This window comes from Chrysemys picta, chromosome 2, assembly GCF_011386835.1.
Source record: "Chrysemys picta bellii isolate R12L10 chromosome 2, ASM1138683v2, whole genome shotgun sequence".
NCBI classification, from domain to species: Eukaryota; Metazoa; Chordata; order Testudines; family Emydidae; genus Chrysemys; species Chrysemys picta.
Genome location: NC_088792.1, coordinates 12,628,297 through 12,653,275, shown reverse-complemented (window position 1 = coordinate 12,653,275; position 24,979 = coordinate 12,628,297). Strand labels below are relative to the sequence as shown.

The 24,979-nt window shown below is 44.4% G+C and overlaps 1 protein-coding gene across 1 annotated transcript in view; it reads left to right on the top strand.

Annotated features, from left to right (window-relative positions):
* Positions 1-282: 282 nt before the first annotated feature.
* Positions 283-24,979, top strand: part of AQP1 (aquaporin 1 (Colton blood group)) — a 28,228-nt gene continuing 3,531 nt past the window's right edge. The window contains exons 1-3 of the mRNA XM_008170771.4: positions 283-1,189; positions 22,909-23,073; positions 24,608-24,688. Coding sequence (XP_008168993.1) covers positions 800-1,189; positions 22,909-23,073; positions 24,608-24,688 — 636 coding nt within the window. The 5' untranslated portion in view covers positions 283-799. The remainder of the gene's footprint in view (positions 1,190-22,908; positions 23,074-24,607; positions 24,689-24,979) is intronic.

Sequence of the window (24,979 nt, the reverse complement as noted above, 5' to 3'; positions counted from 1 at the left end):
ATTTGTTATATATATATATATGTATATAGTTATATATATTACAAGCACATAAGCAACAAGTGCAACACACACACTCACATTGTGCCAGATTCGGATCTCAATTACACCAATAAAAAACAGAATAACTCCATTGTCTGCAACTGAATCATTTCTGATCATAGTTACACATTTTTAAAGCCTCCAAATTACTTCAGTCAAGTTATTTTAGATTGACACTGGGATAGCAAAATTGACACTGCCTGCCTGGTTTAAAATACGATACAATGGGATCTTTACAGTCTCTGGAGTGCACTTTTAGCTGTCGGTTTCATTTACCCACTTTCAGTTGTCACAGCCAGCCTCTGCTGAAACTGAGACCGATTAAAACACAAGCCTGCCCAGATACCTTGTTTTTTGGCTGAGTCCAAAGAGGGAGAAATCCTGTAAAACCTTGCAGCCCAACTTGCATGCACATAGAGGGTAACCAAATGATGGTAAAACTCCTGAGGCACCCCTAAGCACTCTTTTATAAGGATTTTAAAAAGCCTCTTAAAAACGGCAGCAGAGATCGGAGTCTCTGAGGGGAGGGGAAGAGAGGGGAAAAAAAAAGAGAAGAAAAAACTTTGGCACGCATGTAGTGCCTTACATCAATCTATGTAGATGTTCTTTCCTCCTTTTGTGTAACACCCCTTTCCTCCTACAGACCACCCAAAGCCCTATAAATAATCCAAGAACTCTGTTTTTTCTTCAGCTTTCCTCCTCAGACCTTAAAAGAGAAATATCAAGCAGGGGAAGGGAGGGAGAGAGAGAGAGAGAAAAGATGGCTAGTGAATTCAAAAAGAAAATGTTTTGGAGGGCAGTAGTGGCTGAGTTCTTAGCCATGAGCCTCTTTATTTTTATCAGCATCGGCTCAGCACTGGGCTACAATTTTCCTGTAGTCGGCAACAGAACAGCCACAGCCACTCAAGACAATGTGAAGGTCTCGCTGGCTTTTGGAATCGCGATTGCAACCATGGCACAAAGTGTGGGCCACATCAGCGGTGCCCACCTGAACCCAGCGGTGACCCTGGGTCTTCTGCTGAGCTGTCAGATCAGCCTCTTGAAGGCTTTCATGTACATCGTTGCCCAGTGCCTAGGAGCAGTGGTAGCCACGGCGATTCTTTCTGGAGTCACTTCATCTCTTCCAAACAACTCCCTTGGGCTCAATGCGGTAAGCCGATCACCTTTTCTTTCCCACTTTCAAGCAGAAGTTTTAATGTAAGACCAATAACCTACTGAGGAGGGCAATCTGGTGTCTGGGGATTGTTTGAGGCAGGCAGGCAGAATGCAGGAAAACGTGTTTAAAATAGGGCTTCATCCAAAGCCCACTGAAGTCAACGGGAGCTTTTGCCTTGACTTCAATTGCCATAGGATCAAGTTTTTAGGGCTCATGCTGTCACTTGCTAGTACAGTGACCTCTGTGAGATTAAGGATATATAAACCATCTTCGATAAGACAGAGATCAAAGAGAAGGTCCTCTTTTTTTCCTGAAACAAGGTCATATGCTGGTGGGTACTGGAATCACATTAGGTTGGTGTTTGCTTTTGTACGTCAAGCATGAGATATTCAAAGTTGCCTAAAGGATTTAGATGCCCAATTCCCATTAAAATTATTGGCAATTGGGTACTCAAATCCCTTAGCAGACTTTGAAAATCTCAGTCTACATATCTTTTCTGGTGATGCCATTTAAGGTGTATAGATGAGTATATATTTGTATTGTTTTCAGGTTACTCTGTATAGGCTACCTAATTAGGGGCTCAGATAACCCCAGGATGGATGCTAAGAACACAGGTACCTAATTAAACACAGAGAGAAAAAGGTGGGGGGAGGGAGATCTGTAGCAAAGGAAATCCTGTCAAAAATCTACAGTGAAATGTACCCGTTGCATTACACTGAGAGCTGAATTGCTCTCTGACACCGAGTCACCGTTGCCACTTCTTGTGTTTTTGTTTGTTTATAAATACACTTATGGAAATGTTGAATTCTGCATTGCTCTGGCCAAGAGGAGGTGAGGCAACTGTCTATAATAGGAGCCCTGGTTTCAATACTTTTACAGCCAGATGTTTGTGGCGGTGTGACTGTGGACAGTCATTTCATTAAAGCTGCTCAGATCATTTCAGTGCAGCTGTTCCTCCTTAAAATACTGGCATTCGACCAGAGTGGCCATTAAATGGATACACATATCTTTAAGCATTTGTTTGGCTTAGAATGAGCCTATTTTCAATGTCAGTCCATAGCCACAAACACCTCGTTAGTGTTACCTACAGGAATATTAAAACTGGGATTTCCCCTATGGCTAGTTACTCCATCTGATTCTGCAAATTGCACTTATTATAAATCTTCTGGACGTTCCCTCCCATATAAAGAATTTAAGGTTGCAGTTTTTGACATTAATATTCAGCACCCAGTTTAATTCACGGGGCATATTTGCAAGCGAAGGTTTAGATCAGAATGCGTCTTTTGCTATAGGCAACCCCTTTATAGGCAAGAGAAAACAAACAGAACAAGTCAAAGAGTATTAAATGAACAAATAATGTAATGTGGTTTAACATGCTGAGGCGTCATAGGCAACTACAATGAAAATTATGAGAAATACAGTAAAAGTTGGTATTTAATAAGTTACTCCAGAGTAACAAGTGGGTGTCACTAGCCTTCATGCTCCATTGCAATATTAGTTGCTTGTTTACCTCTGTGGAATCTGTGGTTACAGGGGATATGATGATCCATCTATCCACTCAGCTTCCAAATTTTGATAATAATTATGGGCCTGACCCAAAGCCCCTGGGAATAAATGAGCGTCTTTCCATTGACTTCAATAGGCTTTGGATCACGGTCTAAAAATGGTATGTACTCTTTCCCTCTGAAACCAGTGCCAGAGGGAACTAGACCATGCAGGAGTAAAGCACATGTAACCAAAGAGGTCTCCTGCAAACACCTCGCTGCCAGCTGTCATTAAATGCGGGTGGTCTGTTTCCCAGAGTGTTAGCATTTGGATTTCCCCATCTGCACACTGGCCAGCCATGAAACCCTCGTGCACTGGTTCACCCCAAACCTGGGTGAACCTGGACTGTTGTTGGGTGGATATGTCACACCAGACAAAACCCCGTTTGTTTCTCTGACTAACCCCAAGTTATGAGGGTGCTACACACACTGCACAGGCAGGGGAGCTGGGAGACGGGGACCCCAAAGAGAAGTGTTTGGGAGGCAGGGGGAAGACTGGGAAGATAGGGCTGGAATGACAAGAAGGCAGGGAGAAAAGTCTACAGGGGTAATAAAGCAAATACAGGCTGGCTGTGAGAGGGAAAGAACCATTCCTTGAGAGAAAGTGGTTTAGGCAATATACCACAAAATCAGGGGCTATTTTTTTTCCCCAAATGAGCCATCATTTTACTCCTATTGCCCTCCCAGCCAGCCAATGTTTGTACTAAATCTAATGGCATGTGCAAAGTGTCGGGGTGGAATCAATGGTAATTTTGCCATTGGCTTCAATGGAACTTGATTTTACCCCAGGAGCCTTAAAAATTCCACCTGCCCTGCAGGAAGGAAGCCTCTGAATCTTTACAGGAACTCAGTGGAATTCAATGGAATTTGTGCTTTTAGGGGAAGAGAATACCCTGCAGGGAAAAAAACAGGGTATTTTATGGCTCTAGCACAGGGGTGGGCAAACTACGGCCCATGGGCCAGATCCAGCCCATCAGGGCTTTGGATCCGGCCCGAGGGATTGCTGGCCCCACGCCGCTCCCAGAAGCAGCTGGCACCATGTCCCTGCGGCCCCTTGGGGAAAGGGGGGGCAGAGGGCTCCACACGCTGCCCTCGCCTGCGGGTACTTCCCCCCCGCAGCTCCCATTGGCCGGGAACGGAGAACCGCGGCCAATGGGAGCTTCAGGGGAAGTACCCGCAGGCGAGGGCAGCATGTGGAGCCCTCTGCCCCCCCTTCCCCCAGGGGCCGCAGGGACATGGTGCCAGCTGCTTCCGGGAGCAGCACGGGGCTAGGGCAGGCAGGGACCCTGCCTTAGCCCCGCTGCACACCACTGACACCCCGGAGCCACTCAAGGTAAGTGGCGCTGGGCCGGAGACCACACCCTGAACCTCTCCTACACCCCGCATCTAACCCCCTGCCTTGAGACCCCTGCCTCACTCTGCACCCTCACCCCAACCCCCTGCCCTGAGCCGCCTCCTGCACTCCGCAGCCCTCCCTGCACCCAACCCCCTGCCCTGAGCCCCCTCCCGCACTCCACACCCCTCCCTGCAACCCCAACCCCCTGCCCTGGGCCCCCTCCCACACTCCGCAGCCCTCCCTGCACCCCAACCCCCTGCCCTGAGCCCCCTCCCGCACTCCACACCCCTCCCTGCAACCCCAACCCCCTGCCCTGGGCCCCCTCCCACACTCTGCATCCCTCCCTGCACCCCAACCCCCTGCCCTGAGCCCCTTCCCACACTCTGCACCCCCTCGTGCACCCTAACCCCTTGCCCTGAGACCCTCCCACACTCCGCAGCCCTCCCTGCACCCTAACCCCCTGCCCTGAGCCCCCTCCCGCACTCCGCAGCCCTCCCTGCACCCCAACCCCCTGCCCTGAGCCCCCTCCCGCACTCCACACCCCTCCCTGCACCCCAACCCCCTGCCCTGAGCCCCCTCCCGCACTCCACACCCCTCCCTGCACCCTAACCCCTTGCCCTGAGACCCTCCCACACTCTGCAGCCCTCCCTGCACCCCAACCCCCTGCCCTGAGCCCCCTCCCACACTCCGCACCCCCTCGTGCACCCTAACCCCTTGCCCTGAGACCCTCCCACACTCCGCAGCCCTCCCTGCACCCTAACCCCCTGCCCTGAGCCCCCTCCCGAACTCCACACCCCTCCCTCCACCCCAACCCCCTGCCCTGAGCCCCCTCCCACACCCTGCACCCCTCCCTGCACCCCAACCCCTGCCCTGAGCCCCCTCCCACATTCCGCACCCCCTCGTGCACCCTAACCCCTTGCTCTGAGCCCCTTCCTGCACACCGCACCCCCTCCTACACGCCACACTCCCTCCTGCACCCCAATCCCCTGCCCCAGCCCTACATTCGTGGCCCTGCATGCAATTTCCCCACCTAGATGTGGCCCTCGGGCCAAAAGTTTGCCCACCCCGGTCTAGCACCATATGTGACCATATCCCCACATTGGAATTTGTCCAGGACACTGGTCAGCACCCTAATCCTGCAGTTAATGTAGCTCTCTAAGGTGACTCCTATCATCCCGAGCATGGGTGTCAGTGGTCTTCATTGTCAAATATTCAGAAGAAATGATTTTTCATTCAGTGCTAAATGTTCTGGCTGGAGTCTCGGTGGGGGGATCTCCCTGGAGATGGGGAGAGCAGCAGCTGTTGTTTTCCCTGTGAGAGAAATAGAGAGGAAAACAAGTTTATTCACTTCCCACTGGCAAGTCCAGATTGGCAGAGTGGCTAAGTTCAGTGCAGGGGGAAAACAGCCCAGCAGCTGCCCTGACAAGAAGGTTTTTCAGAACCTGTCATGATAGGTCACATGGGAAAGAAAACACAGGTCAAGCCTCAGAGCAGGCTGGATCCGTCCTTAAACAGAAGATAAGCAGAAACAATGTAGATCTGCCTCTGTACAATGGCCCCCCCTTAACTAGAGTACAATAGGGAAGGGACAGAACCTACATTATTGCCAACAGCTTCAGCTGCTTGTGCTTTCAGTGGGAATGAGAGGATACGTTAATCTGAATGTGTGGGAAAAAAGAAGAGGCTTTTAGGTTGGGCTACGGTTCCTAGAGGAGTGGTTTCTGTTGTAACATCATCAGCTTTTATTAGGGTCAAATTTTCACGTTTTTATGAGCCAAAAAAAAAAAAAAGAAGTGCAAGCACATTTGCACATGACCAGTGTGAGTGACTAGACAACCTGCTGTGCACACGCGGTCTCAGACCTGCAGGTATGCATCGTGGTAATAGTGAGCCTCACTGCCTACCACCAGCAAACCAAACAGACAAAAAGCAATGCAAGCAAGCTAAGCAAAATGACAGCAGGTATAACAAAACACACCAAGAGAGATGCAAAGGTGCAGAGAAAGAGGGTGGAGGGAGCAGGGAAAGGTATTAAACTCCTTTAAAGGGTTTACTTTTAGGTACTATATGGTGCTAATGTAACCCACACACCTGCTGGGTGTGGTGTTCTGTCCCCTCTAATAGCACCCGCGACCACTAGGAGATTAATGGGTTTGCGCTACAGCCTTAGCTAAGAGCCGTATGGCTTGAGGTTCGTGCATTTAACTCCAGAAATACCAGATTCGATCCTGCCCGCCGATGACCGGGGTCTGTCGGTGTTACACTAAGATGACTACATTAAAAGGGCCTGATCCAAAAGCCACTGACATCAAGGAAAATACATGTATTTTGTTCAGCAAGTTTTGAATCAGACAGTAATGCTGAGGGACAGTAAGAGACAAGCTGGGTATGTGCAATTCTAAAAATCTGGCCCTCCTTTGTCAGTCTTTAACCATGACACAGTGTTAACACAGGAAAGGTATCTGTTTGCAGTTCAGAGCAGGCATCTCTTTCCATCATCTTGCATCTTTTTTGTGTGTGTGTGGATAATTTCAGCTTCTCGCCCCAGACTAGTTTCCACATATTAGAACTGTAAGAGCAGAGTACATCCAAGACACAGCCTTGGCTTTTGAATGTAGCTGACTATTCTACGTTTGCGACAGATCTGTAAACTAGGGATTGTTAACGTGTAATTTACTTACACTAAACAGACTATTAATGGTCAACAAGCAGGCAAGAGGCAACTGATATGTGGTCAGATAACTGCGGTAGTCGAGATATTTGCTGCCCATCAATGATTATCTCAACACTTTTACCAGATTGCCGTAAAATATGTGATGCCAATTTTAAGTCAATTTTCCCTATGGCTGAAATTATAAGATTGTGAAAGATGTATGCACTGCTTCAGGAGTTCCTAATTTACTGCACTTTATGTGGCTTTGTACACTTATTAAAGCCGCAGAGAACCCCACTGAGAAGCTTAGCAAACAAGCTCCTTGCTTGTTCTAAGACCTTTCTTCAAGTTTGAAAAATTAGTGATAATTCTGCCTTAAATTAAGTGAAAAAGAATTTAAAGGTAGGAAAATAAACATGAGTACTAGAGGAGATTAATCTAGACAGAGGAGGAAAAACAAGAAGAATAAATACAACCAACTCTGGTTTAAGGGCGCATGCAGTGGGCTGACAGAAATTGGTTACATAAAGGAGATGTCTTTGGAACAAAGCCAGACCAGGATGTTCGGAGATATTTTGGAGCAGTCTCCTAAGGGATCACACTAATAAAGGTGTACTTTTGTATGGGTTTCACTGCATGTTGTTCCTCGAGTGTGCTTTGGACTTTCTCTCTAATGGATAGTCCCTCTGCCACACCTATAGTCAAATAGGCTGTTTCACAGATGAATCAACAGTGGCAGATGCATGAATGTACAAGCTGGGATGCAAAATGGTTTTATATTGTCTGGTTAACCAGGCTTGGAGATGACTCAAAAGTCTTGCCCAAAAGAGGAAGGAGGGTGCTTCACCACAACATTAGCTCTTCACCACAGCAGGATCAGTGCTTGGCAGTAACCGCTACTTTCATGCCCCCCCCCTTCCCCAGCACTTTGCCATTACAGGACAAATCCCTCCGCATGTGCTCAAGGCAAGTAACTCTCTGAGGAGAACAAGCAGTGGTCTCTGAGTGTTGTTCAGCACTAGGACGGATTTATCAGCCCGAGAAATTGTTTTGATATTTTCTAAACAAATCATTTCAATTTTTCAATGTCAAATGACTTTTTGTTTTGAATTTTACTTCAGTTGTCTTTTTGAAAAAACTTGAAAAAACCTCCTTGAAAATGAAATGAAATGTTTTGGGTTTGGGTCAAACTTTTGTCCTATTTTTTGTTCATTGAAACATTGAAAACATTTTAGCGTTGGGTGGACCTGAAATAATTTTTTTTTTTTTTGGTTCTGCCACCAAACCAAAGAATTGGTTATTCACACAGCTCTTATCACAGATTAGAGAAAGCCTCAGAAAGACCAGAGCTGTGTTATAACCAATGTGCCAGGAGTGGCTTCTGTGTATGTTTTGCTGTGATGATTCAGTTTTTCCTGTTTCCCTCTTTCATTATGACCACACCCTCAGACTGTGATCTCATCCAATCTTAAACTAAACGAAATCAGATTGGGTCAGGAGTTGGGTGGTGGGACTTACAAAGAAAACCCCAGTGTTTTAGAAAATCAAGGATGGTGAATGAGTAGGCAGCATTTTTTCCTCTGAGCCAGCCTCGTGCTATGGAGTATTGGACTCCTGGAGGTGCCACTGGACAGATGAGACATACATCTGAGGTCTGGCCTTCTTACAGACATTATAGAGGGCATGACACTCTTTATAAGACAAAGACTTAAGTCCTTGCACCCTGGTCAAATTTCAACCTAAGAAATTACATTCTGCATACCTAAATTCCCCCTGTGGTTTCAGTTAAACCCAGTATTCTCTCTCTCTTGCTGGCCTAGGCTGTTGTGTTGTTATGTTCTGCACTATTAAACACACACTATAGCTGCTGTAGTGCACTCCAGAGGTGGCTGCATTTCAGTAGTGGGCAAAATGATCCCTGCATACATAACAGCATTCGGCCAGGGAGATGGGTGACTGATAAGATACAGAGCACAAGAAAATCACTTGTTTGAAAACTGCAGTGGTGTTGCTATGTTAGAAACTTGTTTCCATAGTGAGAGAAGATCCATCTTCTGAATGAGACATACAACTGGCGCCCTGGGGTAAATGTTATAGTTAATTTAGGAAGAACGGGAGAGTTATTATTTCCTGGCTGTGTTACCTCTTTAGAGTATTGATGCGGTTTTACTTGGAGAAGCTATTCTTTCCTTCCCCACCTAAAAATTAGTGATTAGTGTTTCTGATGCAGCATAGCTGCTCTCTACCACCCCAGAAATGTCCTGTGTTCTCTGCGATGGGCGAGTCACACCCGATATATGTATTTTGAAACCCCTTTTAGTAAAAGACACTATACTTATAATTATTTGCAGTGCTGTTGTAGCTGTGATGTTCCCAGGATATTAGAGAGGTAATATGTTTTATTGGACTAACTCCTGTTGGTGAAAGAGACAAGCTTTCAAGCTTACACAGAGCTCTTCTTCAGGTCTGCATCTGGGAAAGGTCCTCAGAGCGTCGCAGCTAAATAAAAGATGGAATGCATTGGATTTAGCTGTAACACTTTGAACATCTTTCCCAGACCTGAAGAAGAGCTCTGTGTTAGCTCAAAAGCTTGTGTCTTTCACCAACAGAAGTTGTTTTTAATTAATTAATGGAGATATCCCATCTCCTAGAACTGGAAGGGACCTTGAAAGGTCATCAAGTCCAGCTGCCTGCCTTCACTAGCAGGATGAAGTACTGATTTTGCCCCAGATCCCCAAGTGGCCCCCTCAAGAATTGAACTCACAACCCTGGGTTTAGCAGGCCAATGCTCAAACCACTGAGCTATCCCTCCCCCCGGTAAAAGATATTACCTCATCCAGCTTTTTTCTCTACTATACTTATGAGATAGCCTTATCACTAAGTACATGAGATCCTTGTACAACATGCATAGTGTCTAGGGAATACGCTTTGTCTGGAGGTGTTAATTAGGACTAGCAGATCTCGTAAGGCTATAAAACAACTCTGACTGTCCACCCAAATCAACACATCTGTTTAATGCATGGAACTATCCCCTCATGACGCCTTCTTAAGCAAACATAATTGACATGATGGCCCTGAACCTACAGTATGATAATGCTCCTATCCAATAGGGCGAAGCAGCCATAAAACCAGCTGAATTGGCCACTTGAAGATTTCCTCGGTGTGGGAGCTCCTTAAATGTCACAGAGCTGCAGTGGCAGCTGCTAAACCGCACCCTGGCTCATAGTACAGTGGGTGGGGATGGGAGAAAGGGGCGTAGCAATCCCTGGCTTCTAGAATCGCTTTTTGGGACCATCCACCCACCAGTCCAGTCCCTAGGCTTAGAATAGAGCTCTCCTGAGGATGTTTTATGCCCGGAAGTGGACTCCTGGTGGTGGCTAGAGTATTAGGAGGAGTTAAACATTCCTGTTTGGAAAGTGCTGTGAAATCCTCGGAATAAATGTGCTATTTAAATGCACAATATTATTCTATGACTTCAGATTGTGGGAGAAAATCTATAGACTTGCATAAGAATAAGATACAATAGACCTAATCATACCTATTAGTTTTGTTCAAGCTACTAAAAGGAAATGTGTAATCTTTTTAACCCCTTGAGGAGGTCCCAGCAATTTAAGAGTGAGCAGAACTGTCCGGAACATATTTGATGATTTTTTTTTCCTCAGTGAAAAACCAGAACTTCCTCTTCCCCCCCGCCCCACTTCCTGAAAATCTTTGGTGAAATTTGTTTTCTGTTCTAGAGTTTTCAGTTCTAAAGTTGAGACGTGTTGGCTACGATTTGTAGGAAACTCTCTCTGCCACCACCCGGGCTATTTTGTGACCAAGCAGTGAACGTTACTTTCTAGAATCTTTGATTTGGCATCTTTCACTTTAGGCTCAGGGCAGGCCTAGGACAAGCAGCACAGATTTCACTGGAAGAGATGCCCTGGCAGAGCTGTGTGTAGGTGGAACTTGCTCCAGGCCATGCAGGGATACCAAGCCTTCATTTCTAGGGATGAGACAAATCCAGTTGAGATTCACTAGCATGAAAAAAGTAGCTATCTGTATCGATCCAGACTGGGAATCTGGCACATGAGGGAATAAATGGGGAGGGGAAGAGGTCTTTCTGGTGAAAGGCAGGATGGAGGTAATGAAAGTCTCTGGGGCCAATTCTCTGTTTGTGTAAATGGGTTAAACTTTATGGAAGTCAATGGAGCTGTGTCCACTTATGCCAGCCAAAAATGTGGCTTTCCAGGTGGATGGAAGATGGCAGCTATTTAAAGGATAAGAGAATCCTAGAAAATGCAGGAATCAGAGTTGTATAAAGACAAATCTATGACAACCCTTTTTTCTCTCTCTGAGCATAAGATTAGTTCACAAATTTTAAAGGAGGAAAAAACAGCTCTAGAAAATTTCCTGTTCTCATATAGAAGTTTCCTGCTTTTTTCACAGTGATTTATAGTCAATGAGTGTTTGCTTTCCCACTCTCTAGTTTAACTGGAAACTCTAGATAACAAAAGGTCATACTAACAGACAAAGGCCGATAAAAAAATTCAAAATGTAAACGTGATCTTCATTAGCCATTTTAGGAATCTGTCATCCCAGGATTTAAAAAAAAAAATAGGTATCATGATGCAAATTTCATTTTTGAGAAATGACATTTATTTTGTACATCCAAATTGTCTCATTGTTTCCTTGTGCTCCCCTGTTGGTCTGTCTCCACCTGTTGTCTCTTGCCTTATATTTTGATTATAAGCTCTCAGGGACAGAGCTTGTCTTTTGCTTTTATAATTTTGGTTGTGTGTTTGTACAGCACCTAGCAAAATGCGGGCCTGGGTCTATGACAAGGGCTCCTAGGTGCTGCCCCAATACAAATAGAAATAATAATCTAATAGCAATAAGAATAAGAACTCAGTAAATCCCCTCTGGATTTACATAGGTGGGAATGGGAGCAGAACCTGATACCATGTGTTCTAAAAGGAAAATCCCAATGAAAAATAAATAATTACATTGAAATTCAGAACTGTATTCAGAGCTGATGGTAAGTGGGTAAAGCTCCACTGAAGACAATGAAATCTGAGTTTAGGACAGCATCGTATTCCATTAAATCAATTACACGGGGCCTGTCCTCTATCTTGGACAGAAAAATAAATAGACACATAAATAAATGAGAGGGGAAAAGTGTCTGAATATCTCAACAAAGTTATTCTCCCCTAAGAGGTGGAGGTCTGTAATCCACCACTTGGGTTAGGGGATGCGGCCTAGAAATCCTGCTGTATCCTGGGCTCCACTGGGAAAACAATCTACACCTCAGACATTCAGTCTTTCTCCGTTCTTGGACCCTTCCAACTAGCAGCACAGTTCTCTTATTACTGCTGGTATTCACTCTCACTCCCATGTTCTCTCCCTGATCCCTTTTCTAAAGACAATATATGGTGATGTGGACCATCTGAGAACCTGAATAGAATAGACAGAGGTGACATGGATGTAATGGAGGCAGAATTTGGCCCTTAACCCTTTTTCTGATATTGCTTCTATATTGATGATCAGGGCAGAGAAATGAGAGAGCAGAAGTTGCTGCCTTCACTCCAGAAGCCTATTCTGAATATAAATGGCCAAATTTTACCTTTAGAAAGGAGAGTTTAAAGGTATAAACTACCTTGGGTTTGAGAAGTCTCTGAATATCCCCTTAATTCCAAGGAAGATTTCAGTTTCATTGGAGCTTGGGTTTAGAAATATAAAACTAATGCTACTTCAAGGCAATCAGCAAGTGCCCACACTGTGGTGTTTGTACAAAGCCAGATAGTTGTTCCAGTGTCCACATACTGGGGGAGATTGTCATAGGCACAAAGAGCAGGTAGGCACCCAATTCCCATTACAAGTTGCCAATGAAGGAGGTAACAAATAGTTTATCTGTATAATTAAGTGCTCCAAACATGCTTCTAAAAAGGATTTGTTTACTCAGTTTTAATTGAGTTTAGAAAAAAAAAACCTTCTTGTTTATTCCCAAACAGTAAAATCAAAAATCATTTCACAAGGAAACTTTCCCACGGGGAATATACAAAGGGAAAGTGTAATGAGACTCTTCCACAAATGCTTTGCCTCACACTGGTGATGTTTAATGAAGGACCTGTAGATATATTGACATTTACTGTCTGCCATTGGACACATATGCTAGATTTATATACGTTGGTTTAATATAAATGAAGCCATCATTCTTCTCTTTATAGCACATTGGGCCCTGTAACACAAAAGGAATGACTAGTTTCTCACCATGTAGTGGAGAGGGTGGGAGGATGGTGGTTGGGTCTTATTATTTGAGGTCGTCTACTGTCCAAAGAGTGGAAGACAGCTTGTTCTTAGAGAAATGCCTGGGCTGGCATCTAGAATTCTCTCATCTGTATTTTTCGGGAGGGAGAGTCTGGCAGACGACAGGAAGTTATGCTCCCATATTCTACTGCAGGTTCTATCACTGACCGACTGGCTGATGAAATCTTTCCAAAGATTTCCATTGACTTCAATGAGCTTTGGAGCATTCCCTGTTGTGTGGCCTGAGACAAAAAAAAACATTTAAACCTCTCTGTGTCCCAGAGATTTCTGACAAGTTGCACTATATCAATCAAAACCAGCTAATGGGTGTGATAATGCCTGTCTCACCGGGATGTTGTTAATGAATTAGTGTTTGTCAAGTGGTTTGAGCTCTTCCACAAAAGGTCATACAGAAGAACAATTATTAACATGTTATTATTAATCAATTACCCAACTACTGAGGATTTAACGTCATTAAATAGTCAACTCAAGGAGAACTCTCAATGCTTTACCTGCTGTGTACCAAACAAAGGTAAATCTGAATGTCAAAGCCTTTGCAAAGTGACGAAGAGGACAACTTCATCGCAATATTAATAACTTTATAATAATTCACAGAATCTGGGCCCTGATTTGACAAAGCACTTAAGCACGTGGAATTTTAAACATGCGAGTGATCCCGATTGAAGTTATGCACATACTTCTGTGCTTTGCTGGATTGTGGCCATAGTGCATTTTGACTCTGACTCAACAAAACAGTATGCAACAAAGCACATATAGGAAAAGCTTTTTTATCCAGCAAGTTAGGGGAATGGGGGGTGCCGGTAAGGGAAAAATTCCAGCTAACTAAGAGGGAAGGAGTTTGGGTGCAGGAGGGGGTGCGGGGTTGGGGCACGGGAAGAGGTACAGGGTGTGGGCTCCGGGAGGGAGTTTGGGTGCAGGAGGGGGCTATGGGCAGGGGGATGGGATGCAGGAGGGGGTGTGGAGTGCCAGATCTGTCCCTAATGCTCCTAGTTGGAGGTGCGGCTCGGCAGCTCTGCATGCTGCCTCCATCCGCAGGCGCTGCCACTGGCTGCGGTTCCTGGCCAATGGGAGCTGCAGAGCCAGCTCTCAGGGCGGGGCAGAGGCAGCACACAGAGCCACCTAGCCACACCTCCACCTAGGAGCAACAGGGATAGGTCACTGCTTGCGGGGAGCCACCTGAGGTGAGTGCCGCCTGGATCCAGCACCCTGAAACTCCTCCCGTGCACCAACCCCCTGGCCCAAGCCCTCCACCTAGGAGTAGAAGGGACATGTTGCCGCTTCTGGGGAGCCATGTGGAGCCAGGTAGGGAGCCTGCCATCCCCGCGCCAACTGGACTATAAACCGGACTTTCATTGAAGATCAGAAATGCCGGTTTATAGAGCTTTCCAGTTGGTGAAGTGCTGGATAACACAACTTTTACTAACTTCAGTCATGTGAGCAGTCCCATTGACTTCAGTACTGTGATCCTACAGTATCTCAAAGTCCTTTAAAAAATAACCGTGTGACAAAGAGGGATTGTTTTGGTCCCCCATTGAATTGCCACCATCACTGGGATTAAATGCTGCCACAGTTCCACAGTGCGTAAAAGACACTAAGTACAGGCTAGGACAGGAAGTGATGCTGCTCATATCCAATTGGAACAGCAGCATGAATTGTGGTGGTCGGGACATAGTTACCTCAGATAATGGAGACAACAGATGAGCCACTCTGAGGAAAGGTGTCCTGTACCAACAAAATAACTGAGGGACTTTGGAGTAGAGCAGTGTTTCCCAAACGTGGAACGCCGCTTGTTTAGGGAAAGCCCCTAACGGGCCGGGCAAGTATATTTACCTGCCGCATCCGCAGGTCTGGCCAATCGTGGCTCCCACTGGCTGCGGTTCGCCGCTCCAGGCCAATGGGAGCTGCTGGAAGCAGCAGCCAGTATGTCCCTTGGCCCGCGCCACTTCCAGCAGCTCCCATTGGCCTGGAGCAGCGAACCGCGGCCAGTGGGAGCCGCGATCGGCCAGACCTGCGTATGTGGCAGGTAAACGAACCGGCCCGGCCCACCAAGGGCTTTCCCTACACAAGCAGTGTCCCAAGTTTGGGAAACACTGGAGTAGAGTAACAGAAATGGTTGTGTGGGTGGACTGCAGATATTGATTTATGAGATGAGATTCATAGAGTTTAATATGAATCAATGTATGTTGGCTAAACAATGACTAACGGGTCTGATAACAGTGTATCGATATTTGTAGGGTATGAATAGAAAAGGAGATTAATCATTTCAGGTGGTACAATGAATTATCATTAGAAAGAACAGGGTAAGATTAAGGAGGGGAGTGTTTAGGTTAAATAGTAAGGAACACTTTCAGAGAGTGAATGTCTGGAAACAGCCTCCTGAAAGAAGTGGGGAGAGCTGCATCACTTAGGAGACTTCAAACTGGGCTGGGGAAAGCAGCAGGAAATGTTCTTTAGGGAACAGACCTGCATTGGGAGGGAGATGGACTGGGTGAGCTAATGTCTATGGTGGGAAATATGGGGATTTCTAATGCTAGTTATTAGAAGCTTCTTGAACGTAACATGCTAAAGAATGAGTTCACTGTAGGGAAGAGATACTAATTATTTATTATTATTAATGATGTTTATTATTAGTAGTAGTATTGATTATTATTATCTGTATTACAGTACTGCCCCACAGATGCTAGGTTCTGTGCACACTACATTTACATTCTAAATATATTAAAAGAAAGTTTGGGGGAATTAAGGTTTCAGAGTAGCAGCCGTGTTAGTCTGTATCCGCAAAAAGAAGAACAGGAGTACTTGTGGCACCTAATACATTTGTTAGTCTCTAAGGTGCCACAAGTACTTCTGTTCTTCTTTTTTGGGGGGAATTAAGGATTTCAGTGAGCCCAGCACAATGGAAGAATCTTTTAACTCTCACAGTCCTATATAGTTATTTTGGAAGCTATGCCGATTATGGGATTCTTCAGGGTTAATGCATGAATATGCATTACCTGTTAGTGGATGAAGGGAGAATAATTATTTAGGATGGTCTAGGGGGACTAACTAGCAGTGGAGATGGGAGAACAGGAAAGTAAATTGCACAACACAGTTTAGTCTTCTAGGACTACAATGCTTTGGCCTAATTAAAACAGTTGAGCATAATATAGGGGTATATAGATAAAAACTAATTACCTGTTAAACACATGAGGTCAGACTGCATGATCTAATGGTGCTTTCGAGCCTTAAACTCTGTGAAACTATGCAATAGATTCCCAAGAGAGGTGATGAAAATCCCATTCCTTAAAACCAGACTAGATAAACCATACTATAGGGAACATTCCAGTACTGCTAAAGGGAAGACCTAACAGGTCTTTTCCACCTGTAATTTCTATAATTGAATGGCACTAAAAGTAACTCTGGAGGTTATTGTCAATGAAATTCTACATTCCATACTGCTTAGTTTTCACGCTAGGAGAAAACATATCAGTATGGCACATAGAGAAGTGTTTGGAAGATACAAAGATGAATATGTCCCCTATGCAAGGTTGATGTACTCATTTGCGAAAAGTTCCATATTTTTAAGGAATGATGAGAAACTAACCAATTCCCTGATATTTAAAAGTGAATTGAACCCTGGAAAATATGCTACATAGCTAGAAGGGTGCTGGATGATATGGCACATAGTTCCACGTGATAAAACCACCTTGGGTAACAAATAAGAATGTCCTTTCTATTGTCTTGTCCATGTAATTAGAACCATGTTTTGACTTGATGTACTTTTGTCTCTAATGCAAAAAATATGAAGCCCCCAGAAAAGTACATAGTCATGTTCACCTTGGGCCAGTTTAATTTCCTGTTCCCTGTTTCTGTTTTGAAGTCAGACTACTCAGAAACATCCTGCTCTGATAAAACAAAAGGAAAGAAAACATGCCATTAATTGCCCACATTCCTGCTCAAAGTGGTGGAAATGGGTCAGCTAAATATGTCCATGAAGAGCAACAGCAAGAAGGCAGCTTGAATACCTCCACTCATGGACAAATCAGAGAGCGAAGCATTTTGTCACCTCTAAGAGCTATTTGCAATTCGGTTGCCATACGTTTCCCACAACTGCATAGAGAAGGAATTCTGCTCACTCCATGAGCAGCTCTAGTGATCATGGTTTGACCAATAAATGTACATTGAATCTTGCAGGCTGTTGAACCATCCCGTCGGATTACATCACCTGCTTGCCTTTACCAAGGCTTGAGATGGGTCTTTTGAACTGAACTGTGGGTGATGTAATCCCAAGTGTGCATTAAAATGGATCGGCAAAAATGAACAGCTTCTGCATGTAAACGCCAAGACGGATTTACTTATAGACCACACTCTTCTAAATGGCCATGGAGTCAATGAATGGTTGCCAGTGTTATATAGATAAAAATAATCCCAGAAAGGGAGCGGTGTGCTGTTCCTGGGCAACGCTTAATAATCAATGCTCAAGTAACAAAGCTCAGGGGTGTTAACCATGCCATTGGTTAAATGGGCAATTGCGAAGCTTGTAGAGATGAAGATTATCTTTGGAAGAGGTAGATGTGCTGTGTCTGAGTGATACTGTCCTTTCTTCTGGATATCACTCCATAACAAAATCAAGAGGACCTTCCTGAATGTTTGCTGACCCTACTCAGTGTGTGGACAGAAGACAGGCTTGGGCTTAAACCGGAGTCAGAGCCCAGGCTTAGTGGGCAATGTAGACATACCCTAGGAGCCTGAGTCAAGGAGCAGAACCCTGTTGTGCTAGGTTCTCTACAAGCAATGATACTCCATTTCCAACACGAAACATTTCCTCTCTCTTCTTAGAGTTGGTATTCTTCAAACTTGTATTTTGAGTGGTCGTTCTTTGTTCTTATACACCACCTGGTATAATACGGACAGTGATGTATGCTCTTTCCCATTTCCTATTACCTTTCTGCCATTCTTTGTTTATTTTTGTTCATTTAAGTAAGGCAATAATGAAGAGAACACGGAAATGCACCAGTATAACCCAAACCACCGCTTTCATTGTATGATGTCAAAAAGCTGCAATTATTAAAATCATACTGTACGTTTATTGGGAATGATCCTCGTCCCCAGAAAGGTCAATTCGTGCTGCCGGAGTCTCACCAAGTGACCGTAAAGCTGCCCTAAAGAGGCAATGGAGGAGTCCTTGATTGTGGGGGAATCCCATCCCCCCTCCCCACGACAAGGGGTGTGTTAGAGCCACCCTGGGATGTTCTAGTCACTGTAAGTTAGAGCAGATCTGTGGCTGCTACAACTTGTGCCAGAGGCCAATTCAGGGCCCAGCGGCATGAGGTGTAAAGGCGGCTTATAGCAACCTTTGCCTCTCCCCACCCATTCAGCAGACTGAGTCCATTGTTTTAACAAGTATACACTAACATGTAGAGCTCAGGATGGCTGTAGGCCTGGAATCCATGAGGGCCAAAGGCTTCCTGTCAGATACAGCATAGGCAATGGCACCACAAGCCCCCGTATGACTTACCGCGACTTTGAGGAGCTACCTGTAAACATAAGGGGTTAGTTGCATTTCCATCCTCTCTCAGTCTCTGCTGAAACTGCCAATCTAGCGGTGGGACTGGGCTGGTGGGTTTTGCGAGGTGGACATTAGGAACTGGACAAGGACCATCTAATGCTTTCACATAAACCACCGAACAGCGGGCAGGGGTGACTGACTTTTGCTGAATGCCAAACAGTTCTATGATTGAGCTTAAGATGTACGGGTTACAGGCCCTGCACTTTGTTACCACTTCCTCAGAACCATCTGGTCTCTTCCTAATTTTCTTTTTAGCATACTAGCTTAAAAAACAGACCAAAGGAAACTCACCTGCCCAAAACTGTCAAGGGTTTGAATTGAAACCACAAAAAACATAGTTAAAGGGGACACATGAGCTGCTCCTCACCCCACTAGAGAGGTGATCAAATCTCATGTTTCAGAGCATTAGCTGACCACTGCAAAGGCCAGGGAGGAATACTTCCTAATAAAAACATTGCATACCTGGTCTCCAATCCTGTAGAAGTCCAATGCAAGTCCAATTGCAGGACAAGCACCTTGGTCAGGTGTGTGGTAGATGGTGCTAGATGTGGGATAGCAGACATGTGGGACCAATGGAATAATTTATCATCAGAACCCCATGTTCCTATGAAAACAATGATGTTTCTCATTACATACATTCTGATGGTTAAAGCCAGTAGAGTGGTTGTCATCCGGTAATACTGTATGCTACTAGGTTCAGATTAAGGCATAGGCAACCTCCGTTCATGCCTAGGCCCTCAGATACTGGAGTTAGATGAGTAGATTAAAAAATAAGCTTTCATTTAAAAAAAGAAGTTTGTAGCCCTATGGTTGCGAAGAAAACCTTGCAAACATGACCCACATGTAACCAATATAGTTATGTCTGCCTGAGTCTGTAGAGAGCCTGAAATGACAGCTCTGAGAGGTGTAAACTGCCTCGTGCATCTCAAAGGGGTGTGAAAGGGATAGCTCCATCAGTACCACCCTGGCAAGGGGACTATGTATTTGGAAGGGATAAAGGATTTCAGCCGGCCTGGCCTACTCATCCCAGCAGATACACCCCAGCTGCTGAGGTAAGTACGGGGAGAAGTTACCCTGCTCCACTTTGTGGGGAAAAAGTGGGCTGCCTGCCATCTCCACTCCAAATGTACGGCACGGTTGTGGGGATGGAACCACCAAGTAACCCATGTTGTGGTGCACCCAGGGGCCCAGATTGCCTTAATACAGCTTTGTATATTACTATAGTGACCCTCTAGGACAAGGCAGACAGACCTCCATAGCGCCATATTTACTGACATCTGACCAAAGGAAGAGAGAAAAAAACAGGGCAGACCATCCAATGTTTAGTCCTGATTTGTAGAGTTTTGGAACATAGCCCACACTCCTTCCTATTCCAATGAAACTTGATGTGCCTCTCAGGCCAGATGTAATTACATCTGACAAGCCCTTGCAAAAGGAAAAGCTTTCCTATGACATTGGTAAAGGTTTCCTACGACCTTTCCAGGTTTTCTTTGATTCCACAGAGCCCATCAATAAGTGTTGATTAACACAGAGAATGACCTTTGAACATGGGCCTCTTTTGTGTGTGTGTGGGGGGGGGGGAGGGGGAGGAGAGGAAGAATATGATTTCCACCTCCCATAGATAAGGATTAAAGCTGTTTTTCAAGGTGCAATTTATTTTAAAATAAATCTTTTGATGTGAAGGGCAAATCTAGTTGTCGCTCTGCTATTAAGGACTTCAGTGATACACCAGCAGAGAATTTGACTCCATAGATGTATTGGGAGACCTATGTCTCATTGTCCTGATTTTCATAGTCTGCACCTCCACCTGCAATTGGCTTCTAAATTTCAACATTTGGCCTTCCAAATTCAATATATAGGTGGGATATTCAAAAATACCTAAGGGTACGTCTCCACGGCCTGAGGGAGGGATAATTCCCAGCTTGGGTAGATGTGTACATGTTATCTCTGCTCAAGCTAGCACCTAATAATAGCAGTGTGGCCACAGTTGAGTATAACCCCGTAACAAGACCCTTGGTATGTACTCAGACAGTCTGAGCCGCTGGCTGTGGTACCATAGCCACTCTGCTATTGTTAGTGCACTAGTTCAAGGAAAGCTAGCACGTGCACATCTACCCGAGCTGGGAATTACGCTGCAGCGTAGACTTACCCAGAATGACTTAGGAGCACAAGCTCCATTGATTTGCAATAAATAAAGTGATTTCTCTTTTCACGGGAGGGCTGATGGGCCAGGTGGGATGGAATAAATAAACTGCTTTTTTGGAATTGTTGGGTGGGAAGCAGCAGATGCAATGGGTTGATAACCAATAGATGAGCGGGGTGGTGTGGCTCAAGGGTTTAGTATGGATGTTTGGGTAGTGGAGGTTTTCATCTCTGAGTCATCAATTCTTATGAAGTTAAGACTAGTAGCTCCCAACCGGTATCACTGTTCAGATGGATGTTGGGTTGTCTCAGTCCACTTCCTAGAGAATGGGTGTCCACGTCGCACAATAACGTCATTGCAACGGACACTACTTGGCACCTGTGGAGAAACAGATGACTTCTAACTGCAGGGCTATCGATCCAGCTCTTTTCATGAGTAATATGTAAAAAAGTGTGTTATTCATAAACCAGATCCTCAACTAGTGCAAATAGAGGTAGCTCCATTGACTTTAATGGAGTTGTGCTGGTTTATGCCAGATAAGGCTCCAGCCAGTCATTTTACTCTTTCTCTGGAGAGACAGAGAAAGCCTTATAGCAAAGGCAAAAACAGGAACGTGACTAGTGAGGGGTGAAAGTCAAAGGATTTTGTTAAGCATCCAAAAGTTTGGGTACTTTTCTGAAGTTATCCAAATGTCTCTCCTAAGGAAATGAGGCTGGAAAACTCATGAGAACAGATTTTCAAACATGATTTCCTGTACTTTCTTTGTTCCAGATGGGTCACAATATCATTATAATATGTTATTGTCATGTAGGGCCTTGAACTTTTTAATGCAGATACTAAGACAGATGGGATAACCTCCTGATAACATGACATTGGATGTAAACTTGGCAGAGCAGGCTTGTTTCTCAGTTACATTGGCCTGATTACAGTTTCACAGTATCACTTAACATTGAGTTCAGTGGAGTTACTCCTCATTTAAACCGGTGTAGCTGAGATTAGAAACAGGCCCATGTTTAATGAGCAATGGACAGAACTAGTACAAACAGCATTCTGCATGTATTCTGCATGATCCAGGCGTGTTTCCTGAGCACAAGTTTTCCATGGAACTTCCAGAAAATGAGCAAATTTCATTTTTTTCTAAGCAAACCTACACATTTTGCTGCTCAATGATGTGCTAGATATTGGGGGCCTGATCTGATGCATGCCAACTTTGTGGGGATGTAACACTGTTGATGTCAATAGTTCGTTCTCATTTACGGGAGTGGAAACAAGATTGCTGTGTCTATGCCTGTCATAGCTGATCCACCCCCCACAACTTGCTTTCCTTCAGAAGGGTTCAGCCACAACTGTGTGGCATTTTTGCCCTGTGAGTGTTCTCTTTTTTTTCAGGTAGCACTGAGAGGCCCCGACAGAAATCAGGGGCCTCCAGAAAGCCAGGCATTGTACAAACTGGTAGTAATAGATAGTCCTTTTCCTGAGGAAAATATAATTCAAGCAGATGAGAGATAAAGGGTGGGGAAAGTAAGGCACAGAGAAATGATGTGACTTGCCCAAGGACCCACAGTAAACCAGTGGCAGAGTAACGAACAGAGTCAGGTCTCTTAGCCTCCAGACCAGTGCTCCACCCAATGGACCACACCACCTCTCTTTCTCCTTGCCTTATTTCTTCCCCTTGCATTTATTTGGCATTTGCTGCGGTACGAAAACAGAGCAATGTGCAATCTGTTTCTACAATGTCTAGGTTTTGGGAAGAAATTAATACGTACACTGAACACTTAATTCAATGGATAGGATGTGTGTAACCTTATATTTATAGATGGCAGATTTTGGGTTCTCTCTGTCTCTCATATACATTATGTTATTATTGCAGAAACTTGCAATTGGCTGTGTTACCAAAAGCCACTGTGTCTAGGAGCTCAGTTTTAACTTGTGGCTGGAAGAGTTTATAGTTTTACAGTATCATCTAATAACAGTTCCAGGGGCATTTGACGAGTACAGTGGCTGGTATCTCAACTCTAGATTTTCTCTTTTTGGTCAATTAAAACCAACACGAGGGATGAAATTGCCTGACTGGCCTAGAATTTCTCACCGAAGAACTAATACGGTATGAGCATTCAACCTCAAGTCTCACCTGCATGTGGCTCAGAATGTCAGATGAAATTATTCTCCTTGTCTCCATACAGCTTGCAGATGGAATCAATTCAGGCCAAGGGCTGGGCATTGAAATAATTGCCACCTTCCAACTGGTGCTGTGTGTCCTTGCCACCACAGACAGGAGAAGAAATGATGTCTCAGGATCAGCACCTCTGGCCATTGGGCTCTCTGTTGCCTTAGGACATCTTCTTGCTGTAAGTTTTAACTCTCATTGTAGATACTCTGCAATTTCCCATGTAATGGTCCTTAGGAGGATTTTTCCAGGCGTGGCTAAGATTATTCTGTTCATGGCCAGAAGGCCATAAATTCCAACCTGCCTGCCAAAATACCTTACACAGTCCCTATCTTCCCCTTAAATATCCGTTATCCTGCTGGCACATCACCCTGAAACGCTCACTAGCCCTGCCAGTTGAAGACTGAATATATCATCTTTGTGACCCACCCTTATAAAGATTCTACATTAATATAAAGCTTATATGGCATTATGCCTCAATACAGTACTTTGAGACATTGTTATACAATTATAAAGTCATAGGTCAAACAATACTTTCATTTCCAAATGCAACAGCATCCGAAGAAGTGAGGTTTTAACTCACGAAAGCTTATGCCCAAATAAATCTGTTAGTCTTTAAGGTGCCACCAGACTCCTTGTTGTTTTTGTAGATACAGACTAACACAGCTACCCCCTGATACTTAGACTTCAGAAACCTCGGAGGTGAAAGACACAGTATGTCCACCAAGAACTGCACTAAACTAGTTCTACTATTCACCAGACTCATTTCTCTCCTTTTTCCCCTGACCACCTCTGCACGCTTCCCCTGCTGCTGCAATATCCTCCCAGGTCCTTTACAACATGCCCTAAGTGGCCCCCTCAAGGCTTGAACTCACAACCCTGGGTTTAAGAGGCCAATGCTCAAACCACTGAGCTATCCCTCCGCCTTGTTGGCTTTAAGCCCATCCTCCAAACCCCACTCCTTCCCCACAGTGACTTGCCTTGAGTCATCAACACTCAATATTCTACATTTTAAAATAAAATTATAACAAAATAATATAAAACAAGGAATTAGCTTTTTTGAAGACAAGTAACATCATAACCTTGTTTTGTGAATGTCTCCCATTCCCCAACCTGGCCTGATGCCATCTCTTGTGTTTCTCATGTAACCTCAGTGTTAAGCTCTTTGGGATATGAACCATGTATTTGTGACCTTTGTAAGGTGGCATGGACTCCTATGGCATATGCAAATATTCAATAACGACAGTAAGAAAGACTACCCAAACTAGACAACCTCAGGTCTTAAGAAATGATTCCGAAGAATACCCAGATGTACCAGGCAAGGTCCTCGCAGGATATATACGGGCATAATTCCATTAAAATAGAAGCTACATTGATTCACAGCTGCTCTGAACCTGAGGTGAGATCTTGGTCCCATTAAAATCAATGGCAAAGCTCCCATTAACTTCAATGGGGCCTGGATTTCCACCCTTGGCCCCTTGGGAACAATTCTGCTCCACCTTCCATAGAAGTCTCCATTCTTATTCTTTTCCATTCCATTCCCTAGAAAACTCCATAGATGATTCCATTCAGAATCACATTTGGTCGGTCACAAACCTGCTAAATGATCATTAAGTATGGATTTTATTGTATATCAGACATATATATATTGCTGTTGTGCAACATATTACATTCTGAATCACTTCCCTAACATCAGTTCTCTTTCTTTCACATAGATTGATTACACCGGTTGTGGAATCAACCCAGCCAGGTCTTTGGGTTCAGCTTTGGTTGGCAGAAACTTTACTAATCACTGGGTAAGTTCAAATCATTCATTCGACAGGAATTTATTTTTGTGACAAAAACCTAAGATGAAGTTCATGATAATTATTAAGCATTGCCATGTATACCTACTACTTTAAGATCCTTGGATCGGAAGCATTATAAAAGTATGATTGCAGTTCAAAAATACAAACATTAAAAGATATATTATCATCAGAGCTGAGCGAATAATTTAATATTTCATTAAAAAAACACAGCATTTTTTCAGCTCACAAAATAACTGCATGCAGATCACAAACTCCTCAACTTTATTTCTTATTCCATAT